This window comes from Lontra canadensis, unplaced genomic scaffold (genome assembly GCF_010015895.1).
Source record: "Lontra canadensis isolate GAN:19392208 unplaced genomic scaffold, GSC_riverotter_1.0 scaffold44, whole genome shotgun sequence".
NCBI classification, from domain to species: domain Eukaryota; kingdom Metazoa; phylum Chordata; class Mammalia; order Carnivora; family Mustelidae; genus Lontra; species Lontra canadensis.
This window is the reverse complement of record NW_022631038.1, coordinates 8,856,744-8,878,357: the sequence shown is the minus strand read 5'-3', so window position 1 is coordinate 8,878,357 and position 21,614 is coordinate 8,856,744. Positions and strand designations below refer to the sequence as shown.

At 41.6% G+C, this 21,614-nt stretch overlaps 1 protein-coding gene across 1 annotated transcript in view; it reads right to left on the bottom strand.

Moving 5' to 3' along the window:
- TMX3 (thioredoxin related transmembrane protein 3) overlaps positions 1-5,546 on the bottom strand; it is a 42,581-nt gene extending 37,035 nt beyond the window's left edge. Inside the window, exons 1-2 of the mRNA XM_032872258.1 lie at positions 5,501-5,546; positions 4,418-4,472 (exon numbers count right to left, since the gene is read on the bottom strand). Coding sequence (XP_032728149.1) covers positions 4,418-4,472; positions 5,501-5,546 — 101 coding nt within the window. The remainder of the gene's footprint in view (positions 1-4,417; positions 4,473-5,500) is intronic.
- Positions 5,547-21,614: the final 16,068 nt, after the last annotated feature.

Here is a 21,614-nt window from a genome sequence, read left to right as displayed (position 1 = left end):
GCAGCAGTCTTAGCCTTGACCAAAGTCTGACCAGAAGAAGGCTTTTTCATGCTGTCTTCTTGTCTTCTCGCCACAGTGGCAGCCCGGGTACTGCTAGCCTAGTCTAGGATGCTGTCTGACCTTCCACGGGCCATCCTCTCGTGATTCCAGAGGCAAATGATTGGGCACGTGCTTGCTTTGGTGTGGAGAACGATTCAGTTTCCATATTGAGCTAAAAGCACAATATGCTCATTGGTTACGTCTCCTTCTGCAGCATCGGGGCCTTTCTGGTGAGCATCCACACAGGTTACAAGACACTCTCTTGATGGGCGCTACGTTACATGCAGCACTGCTGAGTCACTATGCTATACACCTGAAACTAATTTAATTGTAGGTTATAAAAACATTTAGGAAAAAACACTTAGGAGGAGCAGATGATCTCCATCCAGATGTCTCATCTCCATAGGGGGCTCTGTTTTATATGCTACACAACCAAATGGCCAAGCCATTAGCCAGAGCCCATGAGACAACAGCAGAGCTTGTTTGCTGGGGCTGGAGCAGTAAGCAGGAGGTGCAGAAGAGTGGGGCAGATGATCTTCCGCACTGCACGAAGCTGCCCGCGGTGGAGGGCCCTCCACCACGCTTGATGAAGGACAGGTCTCCTTCAGGTTGGATGGCAGCCACACCCAATCCCCATAAGTTAACCCAGAGGAGCGGTTAGTGACCAGGTCCTAGCAGTCTGTGTGGGTCCCCATTGGGCCTGAGGAGGCAATGCCTTCTCTGGTGTTATTGCCGAGGTGGAGTGGCACTCATGAGACCTTTTCACGGAGTTGCAAGACTCCAGATGGGCTCATGTAAGTTCCTTCTCCACTTCACTTGAGACCCAGAGCGGGCCTTTTTAGCAAGGTGACTAAAAGTTCTGCTCGTGAGCCTACTACTGCACTCATCAAGGGCAATAATCATCTCTTAAAGGGGGTGGACCTTTCAGCCAATGACTGGTCTGTTCTGGCCTCTAGAGCTGTCCTCCTGCCACGGGCTCTGATCAGTGACCTGAGTTTGCGGACATGTGTAATTCAAATGGAGGCTGCGGATCGGAGCAGATCAGGAAAGGGGGAGGCCTCGTGGCCTGCCGTAGGGCCTTCAGGGAATCCTGTTGGTTGGGGCCCCTCTCAAGAGCAGCAGCCCTTCTGGTAACCTGATGGAAGGGTGCCATCAAGGTCCCCACAGGGCTGTGTGACAGCATCAGTAGCCACATAAGCCCACCAATCCCTGGGCCTCCTTTTTTTTAGCTGGGGCAGGGGGGGCAGGCAGTAAAAAAAGGTCAAAAGTTTGGTAACAGTCTCCTCAGGAATGGATGTTACTCTGCTTCCCAGATCAGGTCCAAGAATTAGGTCCTTGTATGTTGCCTATGTTAAAAGCCCAGCCACAATGTCACTTGTGAGTCAACAGGGCATCCAGTACTTGCTGGGCAGTGCCCTGTCTAGGCCCTCTAGGGTGGTTCTCATCAACACAGTAAAAAGCCAGTGCTCCCTCCAGATGCAAGACTTTTTCCAGACCACGGCCTCCCCACGTTAATTCCACATAGATGTGGAATTAACGATTCTTACAGAAGGACATTAAAGATGTGCTGGAATCCGTTCCACATGAAGGAAATTGACCCTGATCAGCCCATTGGGGAGGGATACTGGAAAAGGCATTTGCAATGTTAACTGCCACAGACCAAGCTTCCTCCAGTAGCCTCTTCGTGACGTCAGGTACCCCGGTGACAAGTGCAGAGTAGTGAGGGACCTACCAGCAATAGCAGTCTCCTGGTCCCCAAGGCCTCGTGCAAAGGCCAAACAGCGCTACTGAATGGAGAAATGGTCTCACAGAGCACTTTGTCTTCCTTCAGCTCAGCAATTAGGATGGCTGTTTCCTTTACTCACGAGACAGCCAATATTGTTTTCAGAAGACTAAGAGATACCAACCAAGTAGGTTTACAGTTTTCCACATGTTCCAGTAAAATGGCCCTAATTATAGCAATTCCCACTGACACGTAGGGACAAGGGTGACTGGGAGTACACAGAGGCAACACAGCTATGCCAGTAACACATTTAGTAGTAGCGGCTTGAAAGTACTCACCCTGAGCCAAGCCTGGGCAAAAGGGTCATCACAGACTCAAACCTGGGAGGCATTTTATGTGTCCTCCTCATCCTGGTAGAAGGGGAATTAGAGATCCCACTCTCTTGTGCATGGATATCCCAAAGGCCCAAGAAGTACATTTCTCCCCCACTTTCCCAATGAACGCTGACCTTGGCACAGGATGTCCAGCCCACCCTGGGGATAGGGGGACCTCGACGTAACAGCTATTCAAGGTCGGGGTAGACGTTTAGGGCTCTTCCACTCGTCTGGTGGGGACACAGTTTGTGACAGAGGGGCTGTCACCATGCTGATCCTAGCGGGACTGCCCATCAGATCCCTTGTGACTTAACATCTGGCCACGAGGGGCCCAGTAAGGAGCTATCAGTCTCCTCCTTTGAGACCCCATTATTGAGTAAACAGACCCAGAGACTTTTTTCCAGAAAGGCTCATGTCTGGGTTGCCCATGAAAGGGTGCTCAGTTCCCACGCTCATGTCACTCTGTGTGCTGGTCAGTCTTTGCTGGCTTAGTAGGGTGGCTGCTTCTTCCATGTCTGGATATTTTTCACTTAAGGCTTGGACGGTGTCACAGACTGAAAGGACTGATGCGGCGAGGAGGCTTACATGGGTCTGGTAACAAGCAGGAACAGCAAACAGAGACCTAGAAATCTGAGTCTGCCCAATAATCTCATTATCCAGTGTGTCCTAGTCTCTCCATGGAGACCCAAGGGATCACCAAGATGGCTCACAGAGGCCACAGCCTCTGTGAGAGTGGGGCAGTGCTCTTCCTTGACAAGAAACTTGTCACGGGTGGGCCAAACCTGTCAAGTTCACACAGCATCCAGCTGAGAGAGAGAGGATCTTAGGTATCTGTGCCTGCCCATACGCTCCTTCCTTCTGTGCCACCCCCTTACCCCCCAGGTGAAAGTCACCACCGTGAGGGCATTCTAAAGGAAGAAGTCTATAGTGACACAGCCCTCAAGACACCAAGTTTAATAAGATTACCTCCATGTTAGCCATGGTTTTCCCTTCAGGGGCTCCTGGGTGGCTCTGACAGTTGAGCGTCTGCCTTCAGCTCAGGTCACGATCCCAGGGTCCTAGGATGAAGCCCAGTTCTGTGGGGAGTCTGCTTTTTCCTCTCCCCCTGCCCCTAACCCTATTCATGCTCTCTCTTGCACATGCTCTGTCTCTCATATGAATGAATAAAATCTCAAAAGCGAAACAAAAACAAAAACAAAAACCCCACCACGGTTCCCTGTCACTCCCCAATATCCATTAGCATGGCTAGTAAAGTGCTCCCTGGGATCCTCAGGAGTTCGACTCTTCCTGAACAGCACTATGTTCATATGACCACCCTGCTACTGTACCAATTTTGTTGTATAGAGGTAGTTAATTAGGACAACAAGCCAAACTGAAAGTAATAGTCAAGACTTTATTTACTTACTGTGACAACATAAGCCAACGGGAAAAAAAAAAAAAGGCACCAGTTCCTCAATGTTCCATTTTTTGAGTAGAACAGTACCAAGCGAGGGTCAGGTGGAGGCAGCATAGACAGAATTCACCTCACTGCAGAGGAGCACTGAACCAAAGGCTTCTGCCTCCCTATGAACCCATGGAAGGAGAAGGAAAGGGGGAAAGGGACAGGAGTGGAAAAGTACTGCAAGCAAAGAATGTCTCAGCCAACCCCCTAGATAAGGAAGTCTCGGTAGAGGTGCCTAGGAGTGGTCTAGGTAAGGTCCCCAATAAGGAGGCCTCCAAAAGAGGCCACTTGCACATGCTAGATATGCATGTGAGCCTGGCTAGCCTCGGGGCCTGGGTCTATGATTACAACTCCCTCCAGAGACTGCAATGCACTAGCTGTGCACCAAGTCTGGTGTGGGGAGAGCAGCTTTCCCCCAAGGCCTGCCAGGAAAAGCCTTGCAGTTACCTATGATCAGACCCGAAAGATCACACACAGGATTATGGTCTGTCTGGAACAGGACTCCTCACCCACTTTCTGATTAATGCTATGGTACTATAAAAACAAATATACAGTATGGTTACTAAATTCCAGCACCTGCTCAATCGTGATATAAACAGAAAAGCTAACAAATATAATGAAGAATGGTAAAACAGAATATAGAACCGTCAGTAAACTCTATTGACTACAACCCCACTTTGTACATCTATAATAGCACTCAGGACAACTTCTGAAACAAAATTAGTGCCATATGAACACCAGTCACTAAGGTTTCTATTATTAAAATAGATTCATAGAAACATTTAGAGACTCCAGAGTTTAAAACAGTTAAGATACCATTTAAAATACATATATACTTACGATTCATCTAAATCTTCTACAAATCCTTTGCAGAAAACCATATCAAGTAAAAAAACTGGAAAAAAAAAGAGGAAAAAGGACAAAATGTTTACAGTAAGTGCTGATTTGTTGTTTCACACTACATGCTTAGTCATCTATAAAATGTTTTTGATTTTTTACAGTCTACCATAAAATCCATCACTGATGCATTCCAAGGCACGAACAATGCCTAAGCATATGCAGTCCATTGCTTTCCTATTCACTCTGCAGGCACCCAGGCTGTGACCCGCAAGGTGTAGGCTAGTAAATCTGAAACACACAGGTTCTCTTTCAACATAATTTTACTCTCATTTTTTTTTCCTTTTTCCATTCCATCTTTTTTTTTTTAACACAGAAATCATTCTTCTTTATTTCTCCAGGAGTAATTATCTCCTCCTCTGTATAAACTCCAACTGCATATTCAAAACACTGTGTCTTATTTATTTACTTATCTATTTTTCAACTTCATAGGTAGAAGCAAAACTGAGCGACATCTCTTACACTAACAGTTCTCACAGCCCGGCACACAGGGGGAACCAAAAGGCTGCGGAGGAAGTGAACACACCACAGTGAGGACCAGGGCATTCGACGGTGGCAAGAGGAGGCTGAGAAAGGCCACCACCTACTCTGATCACTTCTCACACCGCACGGTCCGGCGATCTGATCATGACCTGTCCTTGGCCATCACGACCTGTCCCTGGCCATACCCCCCGGTGGGTAAAAATTCTTCGGACGTGCCAAGATCAGAACCTAAAGCCAAAGCAAGGTCTGGCCACAAGCTAGGCTGGTGGAGCCTTCACGCCTATGAACGGAGTCAGCGCTGTTGAAACTTCCTGCCACACGAAGCAAGGAATCAAATGGAAGACAGGCGCATCCTTTTCTGGCACTGGTCCCCGGCACATCCGCGTTAGGGGAAGGACCCAGAAGCGGGGTATATTTCGGAGGATCCCAGAGCCTCTCTGAAACCTGGCGGGAGACCTGTCCAGACCCGACCCCACCCGGGAGAGGGTCCCCGCGCGCGCCCGTCCCATCGCCCCCACTCCCATCGCCCCAGGCGGCCCTTACCTGTGGCGCAGAGCCGCAGGCCGGCGCTGCGTCTCCCAGCTGCCATGTCTGCTCCAGGAGAGCTGCAAAAACCACGGAAAAGAACGAGAAAAAACCGGCGGCCGCTACTTGCCCTCCCGGAAAGGGAAGCTGCCCGTGGGCGCGCAGATGGGAAGCCCGGCGCAGAGGGCGGGGGCGGGGCGGGCGGCCTCCGCCACCCTCTCAGGAACCCCTCCGGCTTCCGCCTCCGAGCATGCGCAGAACTAAGGCGCATGCGTGCAATTTGGGCGCTTGCGCAGTCGTGCCTTCAAAGTCCGTGTGCTTCCCGCTGCCTTCGGGAGCGTGGGAACCTAGCGAGTGGGCGCCTTCCTGCGGGGGCGGAGCGGCGTGTGGAGTCGGGGGGCGTTTCCGGGAAGTTAGATCCCAGCTAAATTTAGAGAGGAAAGTGAGGTACACGCCAATGCGGTTTGAAGTTTAGTTCTGCCGGGTCTTTCGCTTGCAGCTTCTGTGCCGCGAGCGATCAAATTCGTGAGAAGAGGTGGGTGTCAGCGTGTGTAGAAAGATGGGAGGCTATGGATGTGTGAAGCTCCGTGTATTTTTTGGAATCTTCTTTGACCCTGTTTGCGAAATGAGATTTCTGCTCTGGTAGTAAGCTCTATTAGTGCGTTTTTGCCAACTGAAGGAGTCCTGTCTTAAAAACTGTTTTTCTTGGAACCTGAGAAAGGGAAGTTGATTATAAAATACAAGTTTTTGATGATTTGTTCCTATTTTCTGATTCCTTTTGATAAGAGAAATAACTATAAACTATTTTCTGCTATTTCACCTACACAACACAGAATATTTATAAAAGTGACATTTTTTGGTAAGGGGATTCCTGCTGCAATCACATCTGATTTAGGTGACATTTTTATAGGACCCAAAATATCAGAAGATTTAGATTAAGTCAATTATTGAACATGTGTTATGAGAACAGAAATGGATTATGATGTCAGCCAGGTCATCGTGGGTTCAAAATTCCAACAGGAAGAGATCTCCGAAAACTCCCTTCCTAATGACCAGAAGTTTGAATTACGATCTGATTAAGAGCAAGCCCTAGATTTCACCCATTTCATGCATACAGCATAGTATCCATTGTGGGCCTTCAACAGATTTAAACATTTTTTTTAATTGCGTGTCTAGTCTATTTTGAGTTTAATGTGCGTAAATATTTAATTCTCCTTCAGGTTCGCAAAGTAGGAATTACCTAGGTCCAGGGGCTCAGAAAAGGTAATTTACTTAATAGCTCCAAATGATGAAATTGCCATTTGAAACAGTTTCAGACTCCACAGCTGCTCTTTTTCTAACCCAACACTGCCTAGCAGATCTCTTTCTGCTTTAGAATGCTCTCCCTCCCTTTTTCTCCCACTTTCAGTCACCCTATTGTGGCTAATGTTAACAAATGTTTGATCAGCCAATTTCCCTTGGAGTTATGCTTGGGTTCTTCCCAATTTAAGAACGGTATTAACTGTATGACTTTATGTACATAAGTTTAAAATCAGGGAAATTAATAGTGTTTGAAGGCAGGGGTACGGGTAATGTTTTCTTTCTTGATCTGAACCCTACTACACAGATTGGTTCACTTTGTGAAAATGCATTGAGCTCTGCCCCTACAGTTTGCGTACTTTCTGTATATATACTCTAACGATGCAGGTTTAAGAGTAAATATAGCTATATAAGTTTTTTTTAATGGAAAGATGATCATTATATGGTGTTAAAAAGTGCTTCTCAAATTGTACTGAGCATCATTTACCTGGAGTACTTGATAAAACACAGTTTCTGAGTACTCCTTTCAGAATCTGTCCAGTAGGTCTGGATTTGCATTTCTCACAAGTTCCCAAGGTGATACTATTGCTCTGGTCTGAAGATCTCATTTAGTGTTGAAGGAAAATAAATCCAGAAAATACCATTCATTTTTAGATTGCTTTGTGTAAAATACCTAAGGTGAAAAAGATCTAGAAATAAAAATCAAGGTTTTTTTTTAGTAGTTATTTTTCCTTGGTGACATGTAATAGTTTTATTGTTAGTATTAAATGATGCTTTTTAAAAAAAGTCTCCGTTTTAATTGAAAATTTGGTAAATATTAGATACAACCCACATGAAAGAAAGGTCTCTGGAGTTCTTAATGTATTTTTAAGAGTTTACAGAGGTCCTGAGAATACGAGTTTGAGAACAAAGTGGACACTTATAAAACTCTGCATTAAATAAGCAGGGAATGCATAATGTAGCATACATTGAAGAAAATTACAGACCTAGCATATCATAAAGTAAGTTTAAACGGATTGAAAAAAAGTGGTTTTATCAGTGGGTTCTTTTTTTTAAGATTTTATTTGTTAGAGAGAGAACAAGCAGGGGAAGCCACAGGCAGAGGGAGAAGCAGGCTCCGTGCTGAGCAAGGTGCCTTATGTGAGACTTAGTCCCAGATCCCTGGGATCATGACCCAAGCCAAAGGCAGACACTTAACCAACTGAGCCATCCAAGCTCGCCGTCAGTGTGTTTTCTGACCACACCACAGTAAGATTATAAACCTATAAAAGATAAAAATATCCCCTAAATCTGGAAATTTAAAAACACTTCTAAATAACATCTCTATAAAAAGTAATAGAAATTAAAATATGTTTAGAAGTGAACCAAAAACAATGTCTCTTAAAATTATAGGATGCAGCAAAATCTGTGTAGAGAAATTTATAGATGTAAATATCTTATTTTCGAAAAAAATGAAAATTAGTTAACTATTCTCTTTAAGAAGTAGATGAAAAGACTTTAGAAGAAGAATGGCACAAAAGATACACAGGGTTGTTTGTTTTATTTGCCAAAAACTGCACTGAGAACATAGCGTGAACAAAAGGGACCCTGGTACAGTTTACTTCCTAGTAGGTTGTAAGAGTTAACCACTTATAAGGCTTATCTATTGAATTAGGTGGTGTTCCGAATGCTTTATATGTTAACTCATTCAGAGAGGGAAAAAGAAAAAGTTATAGTAGACTCAAAAGAGGTCCCAAAGTGTGTTTTTGAAGCAAGCAATAAAATGGACAAATTTCTTGTTTTAGTGAATCTTGAAAGAGCATATGAGAAAGAGGAAATGAGAAAACACCTAAAACATCCAGAAATCAGGGCCACCTTCCGAGAGCCAGGCTGAATCATCCTTCAAGCCCAGAGGCGGAGATGCCAATTCAAGGGGAACCAATTCAGGTAAGAGAAAGCCTGTACACATCTCATGTTCCCTTTCTATATACTGACCCTTGAAGCATAAAGCCCCAGTTCACTCACTTGGAAAGGCAAAAAAGAAAGTGAATCAAGACCCCCAGTCCCACTGCAACTTTCCAACCTAAAATAACCTCAGGAGGAGAAAGGGAAACTTTTTTTAAGGTACATCTAGTTCAGAATTTTGTTAATATTAGGACTGAGTATGCAAATAATTGAGCTGTGTTTTCAACTTAATTAGATCCTTTATATAGATGGGGTTGATAGAATTTTCATCCAGGCACAGGGGAAGAATACCCACACTGTGAAATGTATAAAGATTATGTTGCCATTTTGTTTTTTCAGTGTAATTGCATTAATATTAGGACCAAAGCATGGACATAGATACAGATATCAGAGGTTAAAGAGATAAGCAACTTTAACACAGTATAGACAAAAAAATTAAACAAAAAGAAATTATAAACAAAAAGTTATTTTTAAAAAGTTAAGAAAATATAAATTTACCAAGATCAATTCAAGAACTAGAAGGGTAACAGGATAACCATGAAGGAAATCAAATCAAAAGTTTGAAAGTGTCTCATAAAAGTTGCTATCTAACTTTTATGAAAAAAAGAAAATCTATTAAAAACTCTTCCAGAGGGGCACCTGGGTGGCTTAGTGGGTTAAGCCTCTGCCTTTGGCTCAGGTCATGGTCTCAGGGTTCTGGGATCGAGCCCCGCATCTGGCTCTCTGCTCAGGGGGGAGTCTGCTTCCCCCTCTCCCTCTGCCTGCCTCTCTGCCTGCTTGTGATCTCTCTCTGTCTCTCTCTGTCAAATAAATAAATAAAATCTTAAAAAAAAAAAAAAACAAACAAAACTCTTCCAGAGAACTTAAAAAAAAAAAAAATTAGAAAACACCCCTCAGTCCGTTCATTAAGGCTAGTAGAAACTTGGTTTCAAAACCAGAGGAAGCATTTGTGAGAAAGGAATTATACAGGTCAATTCATTCATGAACAAAAATGCAAAAAATTCCAAATAAAATGTTATTCAACCAGATCTAGCAATGTGCCAAAAAGAGGTTAAATTAGGCTTTCTCTTCTCAGAAAAACCAAGTGTGGATTAACATTAGGGGGAAAACTTTGTGTAAATTTTCCACAGTACCTGATCAAAGATGAAATTTATGTAACAAATAAATGCAGTAGAATAATTTGAATTTGATGCTTATCAACCTTCCATCATAATAGTAAACCAGGACTAGAGGAACAGTTCCTCAGCATAGTGCTCTGTTCAGGTTAATTTTTCGCATTCCTGGAATCAACCTGAACTGTTTAGCTTTAACAGTTTCCCTCTGGCACTGACCTCTGTTTGCAGTATCTGAAACAGGACTACTAATAATGTTGCTTTTGTAGCCTTGGACCCAAAGAGTTTTATGGTGGTTGTAAAGAGCCCTTCAACATTGTTTATTGCTAATAGTGAGATTGATACTTGTATCTTGTCTTGGTGAGAGCCCCCTCAGAGAGGGCTCTGCTGTTGAGGCTGCTTTTGTACCAGGAATTTGCATATTAACCAGCAAAATATTAGAAAACCCAGGGAGACTCTTGGGCTCTCTTTTTACAAAGTGTTTTATGCATGTGTTGGGGGGGGGCCTTAATAGGAGAGAGAAAGTGCTTACAACCATGACCATTATAGAAAGTAGAAGACAGAAGCTTGTACCAGGTCTTCACCAACTCTTGCAGCCAGATAGCCTTTGGCAATGATCCAAATTCTTACAGCAACATTGTTGTTGCGTTGTATCCATTTCCTCTAATGAGTAATAGATTTAAGTATTGTTATTTGGAGTCAAACAGCCTTCTTACATGAGCCCTGTATTAGTACAGTTGGCATTAGAGATGAGATTGCTTGGAAGACTTCTGACTGATTCTTTGCTACAAATATGGCTGAAGCATTATTTAGAAAGAAAAAAGGATTCTGATAAAGAGGATGGGAAGCATTGATGCAGAGGTGGTTGTCCAGCTGCTCTTGGTTCAAAATAGCACAAACTTAACAGAGAGTAAGACTTTCCATGACAGAAATGAAAACCTGAATTCCAGGAGCTAGCAGAATTAGAGGGCAAGTGCAAACTGATGGCAGATTGGCTAAATCAGTTCCTAGTTGCCGCTTTCAGCATGAGCTAAAGTGGCAGTCCAGCGTCTCCTGTGGCTGAGATTCCACCTCTCTCCCCAGCAAGCAGAGCTCTGACCAAAGGAGCGTGGGCGCTATAACTTCTGATGGGTTGGCAAAGCCTGTGTGAACCACTACAACTAAGAAGGTAATTCAAGAAAGGCAGCTGATGATGGAGGAAAGCAATCAAGTAAGGGATTCTTTGGTAGCACAGTGGAGGCCTCTTATAGACTGTCAGCCTGTCGTAAGCATTGTCCTGATGATCTTTACTGAGATGGTTACTGAGAGTTTTAGATCACATGGCAGTGACTCTGGTTCTGAATACTGGAGAGGATGGTTTGCACTCATCCTGGATCCTCCTCTGGCTGCTCTCTTCCTAGGGAGAGTTCCAGAAGAGTCTTTGCTGATTTGAATGGATTAAGGCAGGGAGCTACTAGAGAATACTAAGTCCTCGAGGTATCTATTCAAACTGTGGAAATGCTGTGCTGTGCTGGACAGGCTATAGGACACTGAAATCAGCCCCACAAGGGATGCCTCTCACTCACATTATAATAAGAGGAGCCCTACCACTGTGGACACCCTATGTGACACTGGTCTTAAACCTAAAAGGATGTAAAAGAGGCAGTTTTTGGATTTCCTGTCCCAGTTTCTTCCGATGAGACTTCAGGTTAATTACAAAGGTTAAAGTTTTACAAAGAAAAGGAAATCGAGGCGAGAAAAGGGTAGGAATAAAGAACTTCTGCAACTCAACACCAAAACCCCACAAATAATCCAATTAAATAAGCAGAAGACATCAAGAGAGGTAGTTGTGTTTTATTGGCTTATTTATTTATTTATTTTTTAAATTTCTTTTCAGCGTAACAGTATTCATTGTTTTTTGCACCACACCCATTGCTCCATGCAATCCGTGCCCTTCCTAATACCCACCACCTGGTTCCCCCAACCTCCCACCCCCTGCCCCTTCAGAACCCTCAGGTTGTTTTTCAGAGTCCATAGTCTTCTTTTAAAAGTCTACCAGGGTTTTAGTGGACACTTCACCAGTTTCCCCTCTTTCTTTTAAAAAAGATTTTATTTATTTATTTGAGAGAGGGAGAGAGACAGAGAGAGAACACAAGCAGAGGGAGAAGCAGAGGGAGCAGCAGGCTCCCCACCGAGTAGGCAGCCTCACGTGGGGCTCAAGACATTAACAGATATTTCTCCGAAGAAGACATACAGATGGCCAACAGACATATGAAAAGATGCTCAACATCATTCATTGTGGAAATGCAAATCAAAACCTCAAGATAATCACCTCACACCTGTCAGAATGGCTCAAATCAAAAACATAAGAAACAAGTGTTGGTGGAGAAAAAGTAACTGTGCAGTTCTCTGTAGTTGACCTGGCGAATGCTTTTTCTTCAATATTACTTGCGGGGGAACATCAACAGCAATGTGTCTTTGTGGGGAATGGTTTCCAATATGCATTTCCTTCCAGGATGTTTGAACTCCCCTGTGTGCTCTCACAATCCACTGAGGCAGATCTAGTGTATTACAACCCTACGGTGTTCCATTGAACTTTATTGATGATATCGTGATTATTTTCTGAAACTGAGAATCAAGCTAATAACAACTTCATTGTAATCATAAGTCATATGATTGATCGAGGATGAATCGAGGAACCCTGGAAAAGATCCAGGATCTTGTATGGACTGTAAAGTTTGGGAGGATTGCATGGACTAGAGTGTCTTGTGTTACACTGCAGACCACGAATGATAGAATGTTCTTGCTCCCTGCCCTATAGACTAAAGAGGCATCCTCACACCTAATTGGCTTATTTGGCTTTTGGAGAAATCATATCCCCCATACAAGGAGACTGACGGGCTCAATCCATTGAAATCACCTAGGAAAAGTTCTTATTTGATTGGAAGCCTGAACACCTTCTCAGAAGGAGAGATGCTGTAACCCAAGGTATCCTGTTTGGAACTTACGTTACAGCTATGAACTCAATTGTGCACCACCACACACACCACACCCCCCGCCACTGCCAAATTCAAATCTTGAAGCCCTAACTCCTAGTTTGATGGTGTTTGGAGATGGGGCCTTTGGAATGTAATTGGATTTAAATGAGGTAATGGAGGATGGGACCCCCATGATGGGATTACTGCCGATATAAAACGTGAAAGAGATCTGAGAGCTCACTCTTCTGATCCATGTATGAACACAGAAAGAAGGCAGCTGTCTGTAAGCCCGGAAGATCCCAACCATTCTGTCACCCTGATCTCGGACTTCAAACCTACCCAACTGTGAGAAATTAATGTCTCTTGTTTAAGCCATCCACTCTATGGTATTTTGTTATAATCATCTCAGCTGACCCAAGTAGGTGTTAATGCTGAAATGATACTCAAAATGTCAGCCACCTGCCTTCATGCTGACTCACATATTTGGCAAAAGCCCATAATCATAGTTAACAGAGACAATTTATCTGATACTACTCTCTGGTATATTTCTTTGAAAGATAGTTATTAGCTGGTTGTTGGGCATTTACTAAAACAGCCCCATTAAGTGAAGGACAACATTGTATCAACTCCTGAATTATCCATCTTGTGATGGGTAAGGTCAAAAAGCATCCCAACAAGGAGAGAAAGTCAAAAGAAGTTCCATCATAAAATCAAAATACTATGGAGGCATTCGGCCATGGAGCACAGCGGGACTCAACGTATTCATGAGCAAGTAGCCTATTTTCCACTAGGGCCACTGAACAGCTAACTGAAGACTTCTCTGTTGTTATTACTGATGCATCTCAACTTCCACCAATTTCTCAAGGATGTATAGAAACCGACCTCATTCACAGATGGCAGTTCCAGAATGGCGTGTCATGGCTCCATGGGGAAAGCAGTTGTTCTGTGCCCAGCAGCTAGTGAACTCTTCATGGAAGGAAGCAAAAGCAAGTTAGCAGCCCACTGGACTGAGTTAAGGACCTGTTCCTCACAAATGAAATTCCCACAGGTGGGTGCATACGGCACTTGGACTGTTGTTTATGACTTGCAATTTGGTCTGGTTAGTGGGCCATAGGTAACTGGATGGTAAAGAGACCCCCGTGTCAGTCAGGTACCACTCTGTGGAAATCACTGTGGCAATTCTGAGTGCAAATCAAAGTAGAACCAACTCACACTTCTCGAAGAACTCCTAGTTTCTGTACGTGACTGGCATCAAATTGATATTTGCTTCAGTTCTATCTCTTGAAGTGGCTAAGTGAGGCCATGTAAGGACATACTGGAATTCCAGCCATGAAGATAGGCTGACGCCACTGGTCGCAGCCGAAGCTCCAGTCTTTAGTGCTGTTCACAAAGGGAAAGGCAACATTTGTAGTTGTTTCTGGGAAGTATTCCTAAGAGACAAGGACCTGCACATAGCATGCTTTCCCTATTCCTTCAAGAGGACTGGAATGGAATGTACGGGCATGAGACATGTTCTTGACTTGGCTCTGTATACTTGCTTGCTCCTACTACCTGAGGGTTGAACGACAGAAGCAAAACTATTCAGCCAGTTTGGTCCTTCCAGTTACAGTCTTAAGGTCAAGATATAGCTTCACACCCGTTGCACCAACACTGTGTTGCAGCCGTGCTACTGTGTTATCCCCCCAGGCTTAGGTGCAGCCAGTGTGGCTTGGAGTGGGCAGACCAACCTCGCCTCTTGCCTCCTGCCTTGAGCAACCTCATTAATTTACATCAAAGGGTCTTAGAAACACGATGAACTTCTATGGGCTTCACTGTGTTCAAAGAGTTGGGAAATACGAGGACACGTAATAAGGATCAATAACTTAGATCAAACATAGTTGTTTCCTTTTGAAGATAGATTTATTTATTTATGAGAGAGAGAGAGAAAGTATGGAGGGGAGAGGGAAAGAGAAACTCACGCAGACTCCATGCCAACTGCACAACCTGATGTTGGGTTTGATCTCACCACCCTGAGATCCCAGTCCTAGCTGAAATCAAGAGTCAGATGCTTAACCGATTATACCAGTCAGGTGCCTCTATGTCAAACATGATTGTTAAGGGCAAAAAAAAAAAAAAAAAAAGAAGGATTTCCTTTAATATTAGGAATCAGATGAAAAATTTATTAGCATACCTATTAAGTATTGCTCTGAAAATCCTGGCTTGGGTAGTAAAATAATGAAGAAAAAGGGATAGCAGAAGGATGGGAAGAAAAGGAAGCCATCATTAATCATAGATAAGACTATTTATATTGAAAAATTTTAAAAAAATTCATGTAAATTATTAGCCCTAGTAACGGTTTACCAAAGTGTGTAGGTATAAGATCATTATACAAAATGCAACTGCATTTCTTTAAAAGAACAATAGAAAACATATACTTTATTTTATTTTATCTTTTTTAAAGATTTTATTAATTTGTTGGAGAAAGAGAAAATGTACGCATGAGTGGACAGAGAGGCAGAGGAGGAGGGAAAGGGAGAGAATCTCAAGCCCACTCCATGCTGAACTCAGAGCTTGACATGGGGCTTAATATCACAACCCTGAGATCATGACCTGAGCCAAAACCAACACTCAGACACTTCATCTACTGAGCCATCCAGGTGCTCCAGAGAAAACACATGCTTTAAAAACAGGTGAGCCTCGTGGTGGGTATTAAGAAGGGCATGTATAACATGGAGCACTGGGTGTGCATAAACAATGAATCTTGGAACACTGAAAAAAAAATTAAAACAAAAGAACAGGTCATTAATATTAATAACAAAAATCTCTTCTAATAAACTAATAAACTTCTAATAAACTAATATCCTTTTTAATAAACTAAGGATATGTGACAACCATATGCATTGTAAACATTACTTAATTCAACTGAAAAAGACACCAATACATAAAGAGAGAAAACACTTTTAAGGGATAGAAAACTCAGTATCACACAGATATCTCACCTCCTAGATTGCTTTTGGACTCAAAGACATGTTATTAGAAATCCTAAGAAGTTTGACATGCTAATAAAAATTCATATAGAGAGCAAATACCCAAGTATATCCAAACATTCATAAAGAAAAAGAGTAGGATGAGAAATCTATTCTGCTAGACATCAAAACTTAAAGCCATAATAATGAGGATGATATGGTATTGTCTAAGAGATAGGCGTATTGACCAATGGACTCAAATGGGCAGCTCAGAGGCAGACTCATGCATAAATGAAAACTTGACGTGTGACAGAGGTCACACTGGAGAAGACAATATATTGCACTGAGACAATAATATTCATAAAGATGAAGCAATTGATTTGGATCCAAGTCTTACACAACTGACAAAAATCAATTCCAGTGAGAAAGAAGACAAATGAATAAGCAAAATAAATATAGGAGAATATCTTCAATACTTTGGTGTAGAAAAAAATTTCTTAACACAAAACTTACTGGTCAAAAGGAAAGGATTGATTTATTTGTGGAAAAATGCCATAGAGAGCTGGATCTGTTATGAGCAACATACACAACTAAAAGAGTAATATTTTAAAAATGAGAAGAAGTATAAAGCACATAACAATAAGTAAAACATAGTCTACAGACATTTTATAGAAGAGAAAATACAAATATGAATATACGAAGATGCTGTACTTCATTAAATTGTGTGAAATTCAAAATAAGACCTCACTGATAGACCATTCAACTTCCATTTTGTGTGTGGTTGTGAAACATTGGGAATTCTCAGACGCTGTTGATCTGAGTAAAATTTATACTTATGAATGCCATCCACCTAAGTTTTTCTTGGACGTTCTAATACTATATATAAATGTGAGATTTCATCTAAATTAACTCCTTGAATGACATATTTAGGATTAGATTCCAGGCTACCATCATAATCGGTCAGATGTACTTACGCATTACAAATATAGAAATACAAAAAATAATAATGCTCTGTTTTTGTTTTTTTTTTTCCATAAATGTCTCTATATTTACTTCTAAGTTTCCCTTGGGTTAAAAGGTGCTAACCTAATTATGGAAGACAGTTAATACTCCTGTTAATTAGGTTACTCACCTCTAGAGGGTTATCCCTGGAGAATAACTTAGATTCTTGTCTATGACCCTGAAATAACACTTGAATCTTATTTTTAATTATTATGCCAATTTTTTTTCATAATTTTTAGCACAGGAGTTACTCAAGTGATAATTCTGTCTTCTTATAGAAGTCTGCAGCTTCACCTAGGATAAGCAGCTGAATCGAACATTTCTATCTGTAAATATCTTTTACCCTGAATTTTAAAGACTTTAAAACATTAATGCAATCTTAGTTCATTCGTATTCTTTTTTTTTAAGATTATTTATTTATTTATTTGACAGAGATCACAAGTAGGCAGGGGGGCAGGCAGAGAAAGAGGAAGGGAAGCAGGCTCCCTGCTGAGCAGAGAGCCCTATGCGGGGGGCTTGATCCCAGAACACTGGGATCATGACCTGAGCCAAAGGCAGAGGCTTTACCACTGAGCCACCCAGGTGCCCCAGTTCATTCGTATTCTTAAAAGCATGCAAATCTTACTGATTTTAATAGCAGATTGATTATGGATGTTATAGATCTTCATCTGACTTGATGTTACACAGATGAGGCCATTCCGGAGTTAGAAGGTGTCTTCTAAATGATGTATATAATACTTGCTAGAGTCTGTGTCATTCATCAGCATGTAAGTGTGTCAACAGTACTAAAAGAGCTGACTAATAAGATCCAGTAGTAATATATTCCAATCTCCTGATTCTCTTTGGCGTATTTAAGGTAATGTTTATCTTTGTGTATAAGGACTCAGGACTTTAATAGATTTAGTATATTTTAATTAACTGTAATCACTATTCTATGTTTGATGCTCATATTGCCATAATTAAAGCTCTATAATCTGGTTCCTGCGTCTATTTGGTCTGACTTCACTAAGCTTGGAGTGACGCCTTGTCTTCTGATAAAGAAGTTCTATATCTCTTATACCTTCTTTCCCCAGTCATGGAATCATTATCCTTCTAAAAAACCCTTTTCACAGAAAATCAATTTTAGAAACTATAGTCTGGGTTTCCCATTCACATATTAGTTTCTTCCCGCCTGAGACTCCGTTGACACTAGGCCAGTTCAGTGGGCTGAGGGAGAAACAATCTTCTTAATAATTACATAAACATTATATGTGTACAGTTGACCCTTGAACAGCGTTTGAACTGCACAGGTTCACTTACACAGGGATTTTTTTTTTAATAACTGCAATACAATACTGTAAATGTTTTCCTTATAATTTTCTTAACATTTTCTTTTTTTTAGCTTTATTATAAAAATACAGTATGTAATATAACACACAAAATGCATGTTAACCAACTGTTTATATATGGGTAAGGCTTATGGTCAACAGGTTATTAATAGTTAAGGTTTTGGGTAGTCAAAAGTTATATGCAGATTTTTGACTGCATGGGGGTTGGTATCCCTAACCCCTGCATTGTTCAAGGGTCAATGGTATGTGGACATGTGTATCTGTTGTGTAATATGCTACATAGCAAGGTCAGTTCAGCTCTGTATCAGTTGTCAAATTCATTTGGAGGGAAACTCTTCAGATAGAAAATTGTTAAGATTCTGAAATACCTGAGTACCATTTCCACATTAGTAGAAGTTCAGAAAATTAAATGAATCTGTGTAGTCCATTCTTTTTTGGAGGAAACAATTTTTTAAAGTAAACCTGTGATTAGATCTCGCCCAAGGAGAACTTATAGTTTTCCAGATTTAAATTTTAGTGTCTACTAAATATTTCTTGCTGTTTTTCTTTCAAATAATTTCTCAATCTAATATTTTATTCCTCTGAGGAACTTTCTCCATTTTGGTATATATTCATTTATTCAACTGTTAAAGTTCAGAGAGTGGAAGAGTTGATTTCGATAAAATATACTGCTTCAGGGGAGGAATCTTGAATCTTTTTTATGTGGGCCAGATAGAGTATACTAGGCTATGAGGCTTCTGTGGGAATACCTTGTGTATTTTAAGTCTTTCTAGGGTGGACCCAAAGAATGCTGAGGAAATAGTAATCAAACCTTGTGGTCATATTCCTTTAAATGGGTGTTTGGCATTTTCTTTCTTTCTTTACTTTTTTTTTTTTTTAAGATTTATTTACTTTTTATTTGAGAGAGCATATGAGAGTGTTTGTGTGTGTGTTTGTACGTTGGGGGGAGGGGCAGAGGGAGAGAGAACCTGAAGCAGTCTCCCAGCTGAGCGTAGAGCCTGACGTGGGGCTCCATCTCATGACTCTGAGATTGTGGCCTGAACTAAAACCAAGAGTGGGACACTTAACTGACTATACCACCGAGGTGCCCCTATTTGGCATTTTCTTGAGGGCCTTTCATAGGAATGTCTCATGTTATCTGCTATTGTAACTCTAACTGGCCCACAGGTAACATCTATTCAGGGTTGAAGTTTTCCAGTTTTCCCCTAAATGTTACAGCATATCATGGTTCCCAGAACCACTGATAGAAAACTAACTTTAAGTCATCCCTGCCACGCGTATCACAAATTTACAGACTAGCGACCATAAGGATATAACATCCATGCAACAAGGTTGCTGTGGGGGAGGGGGCTTCCTGATCCTTGGACTGAGAACGTTATGTGGAGTGATCTAGCTAGGGACGAAAAGAAGCATGTCCAGTTTATAAGGAGAACTTCATGGAGATGTAAGAATTGGGGAAAGGGTTACTTACACAGAAACTAAACAGACTCCGTTTACCATCCTTACGTGAATTCTCAGGTCTTCCTGAACTAAAACAGCTCAGAAGTGTGCCAAAGCCACCCAGGTCCTCCCCAGATAGCATATGGAAAGGAGATGGGTTGGGGAAAGGAAGACCAGTAGAACTGCCTCTCATGTAGTCTGTCTTGGTCCTGGAAGATATGAGCAGACTCAGACTTAAATGTAAGTGTTGTTTACTAAGAAACACATGAAGAAGTGAATAAAGGAGAGGGGAGGAATATACAACACTTACTGAGATTTAGGAAATAAACTACCAATAAAATTAGAACTTACCTAAAGAGGCCTTCCACCCAATTACTTCTAGAAGTTCAGCTACTAAGATGAAATTTGGGGCACCCAGGTGGCTCAGGTCATGATCTCAGAGTTGTGAGATGGAGCGCATAGTGGGCATGGAGCCTGCTTAGGATTCTCTCCCTCCCTCTCCGTCTACTACTCCCCTCCCACTCTCTCAACCTCTCTTGAAAGAAAGAAAGGAAGAAAGAAAGGAAGAATGAATGAATGAATTTACATTTGATGGCATGTGTTTACTCCTTCCACTTTATATTTCCCTCATAAGAGCCAAGATTGTTTCCATTAGCCTGGAAGGGTATTTAGGTCTGAATTTTTCTAGCACTGAGAATGGCGCCATCTGCTGAAACCCTGTGCTTCAGCATCAAGAGAGCTGGATCTGAGCAACTCACTAATTTGACCCAAGTCCTGTCTTTATTTCCTAGTAGAGGTTACAGGTACACATGAAAATGGAGAAATAGAGTCCGCGCTTTATTTATAATAAAAATGTATTATGGACAGAGATAAGTTCTTTAAGACAAGATTTTGAAAGACCCAAAAGCTTCTAGAATATCTTTGCAGAGAAGGTACTCGGAAGCTGAAAAAGTCAGAGAGAAAGCACTTTGCAGTGGTTGCCATAGTAGCAAAAGTAAGCTTGTCCTCCAGCAAGAACAGAAAAGAATAGTTACCTGTCCCCAGGGAGGTTGGTTTCAGGGCTCATTAAGAGAGGCTCTGTGGGACAGGAGAAACCAAGCTGTGAAAAGACAAACAGCTGAAGAAGTGTCTGTAAGTGTGTTTATTACATGAGGCTGTTGCATCGGAGGCATAGAAATTTGCCAAAACAACAGGGTACTGATATATGCATTAAAGTCCAAAGGGCATTTTGTAGCCAGCATGATGCAGTATGTTTCCAACGCCACAGGCTGACAATAGCAAGAGATTACCGTCATCACCTTGCTTAAGGAGAGATTTTAATGCATCACATATATTTAAACCACAAATAGGAATCTGTAAATGCCAAAGGTTTTATGTGTAGGGACTCAAATGTCTCAATGTTAAGTCTATTTTAGATTTAAAGCAATAGCTCCTAATTCAATACTCTGAAAACAAGTTCCCCCCATATATTCCTTTCAGACTTTTCTAAATGTCAGCCTTTTCAGATATTTTTTCAGGCCAAAGATCACAATCATTTAAGTACTTTTCCTGAAAGAAATGCTTGATCATTTTAACCATTCTCTAGTCATTTTCTTTCTGCAAGTTGTCAGGACAAAGAGTGCATGAAATGTAGGAGTGGTTGATCTTCTTTCTCCTGAACCTACTGAATTTTCTAGACTTGAGAACAGTGTGTTTATGGATCTTCTTTCTTTTGCATTTTGTTGGAACTTGTGTTTTAGACCACACAATTCTTCACGATGTCATGTGATCATTCTTCCCCTATCTCTTCAACAACTGACTTGAATATTTCGTTTGTGAATATTTGTTTTCTTTAGGTAGAAAAATTTTAGAAGTCTACTGTTAAAATATATTTTATAGCAATGTATTTAAGAGGATATTTGCTTGTTTATATAATTTTATTGTTTTCTTGTATCCATTCTTGTGATGTGCTATGTTCTGATCCTTGTTCCTTTACAGGAGATCTGTGTAACTTTAACCTGCTGTAACTGTAAATTTTTGTTCTCTAATATTTTCTGTTTGGCCTGAAGGGAGATCTGAGCGGATTGCGTATGTCCAGGACTCTTTTTTTGATAAGTGAGATATGA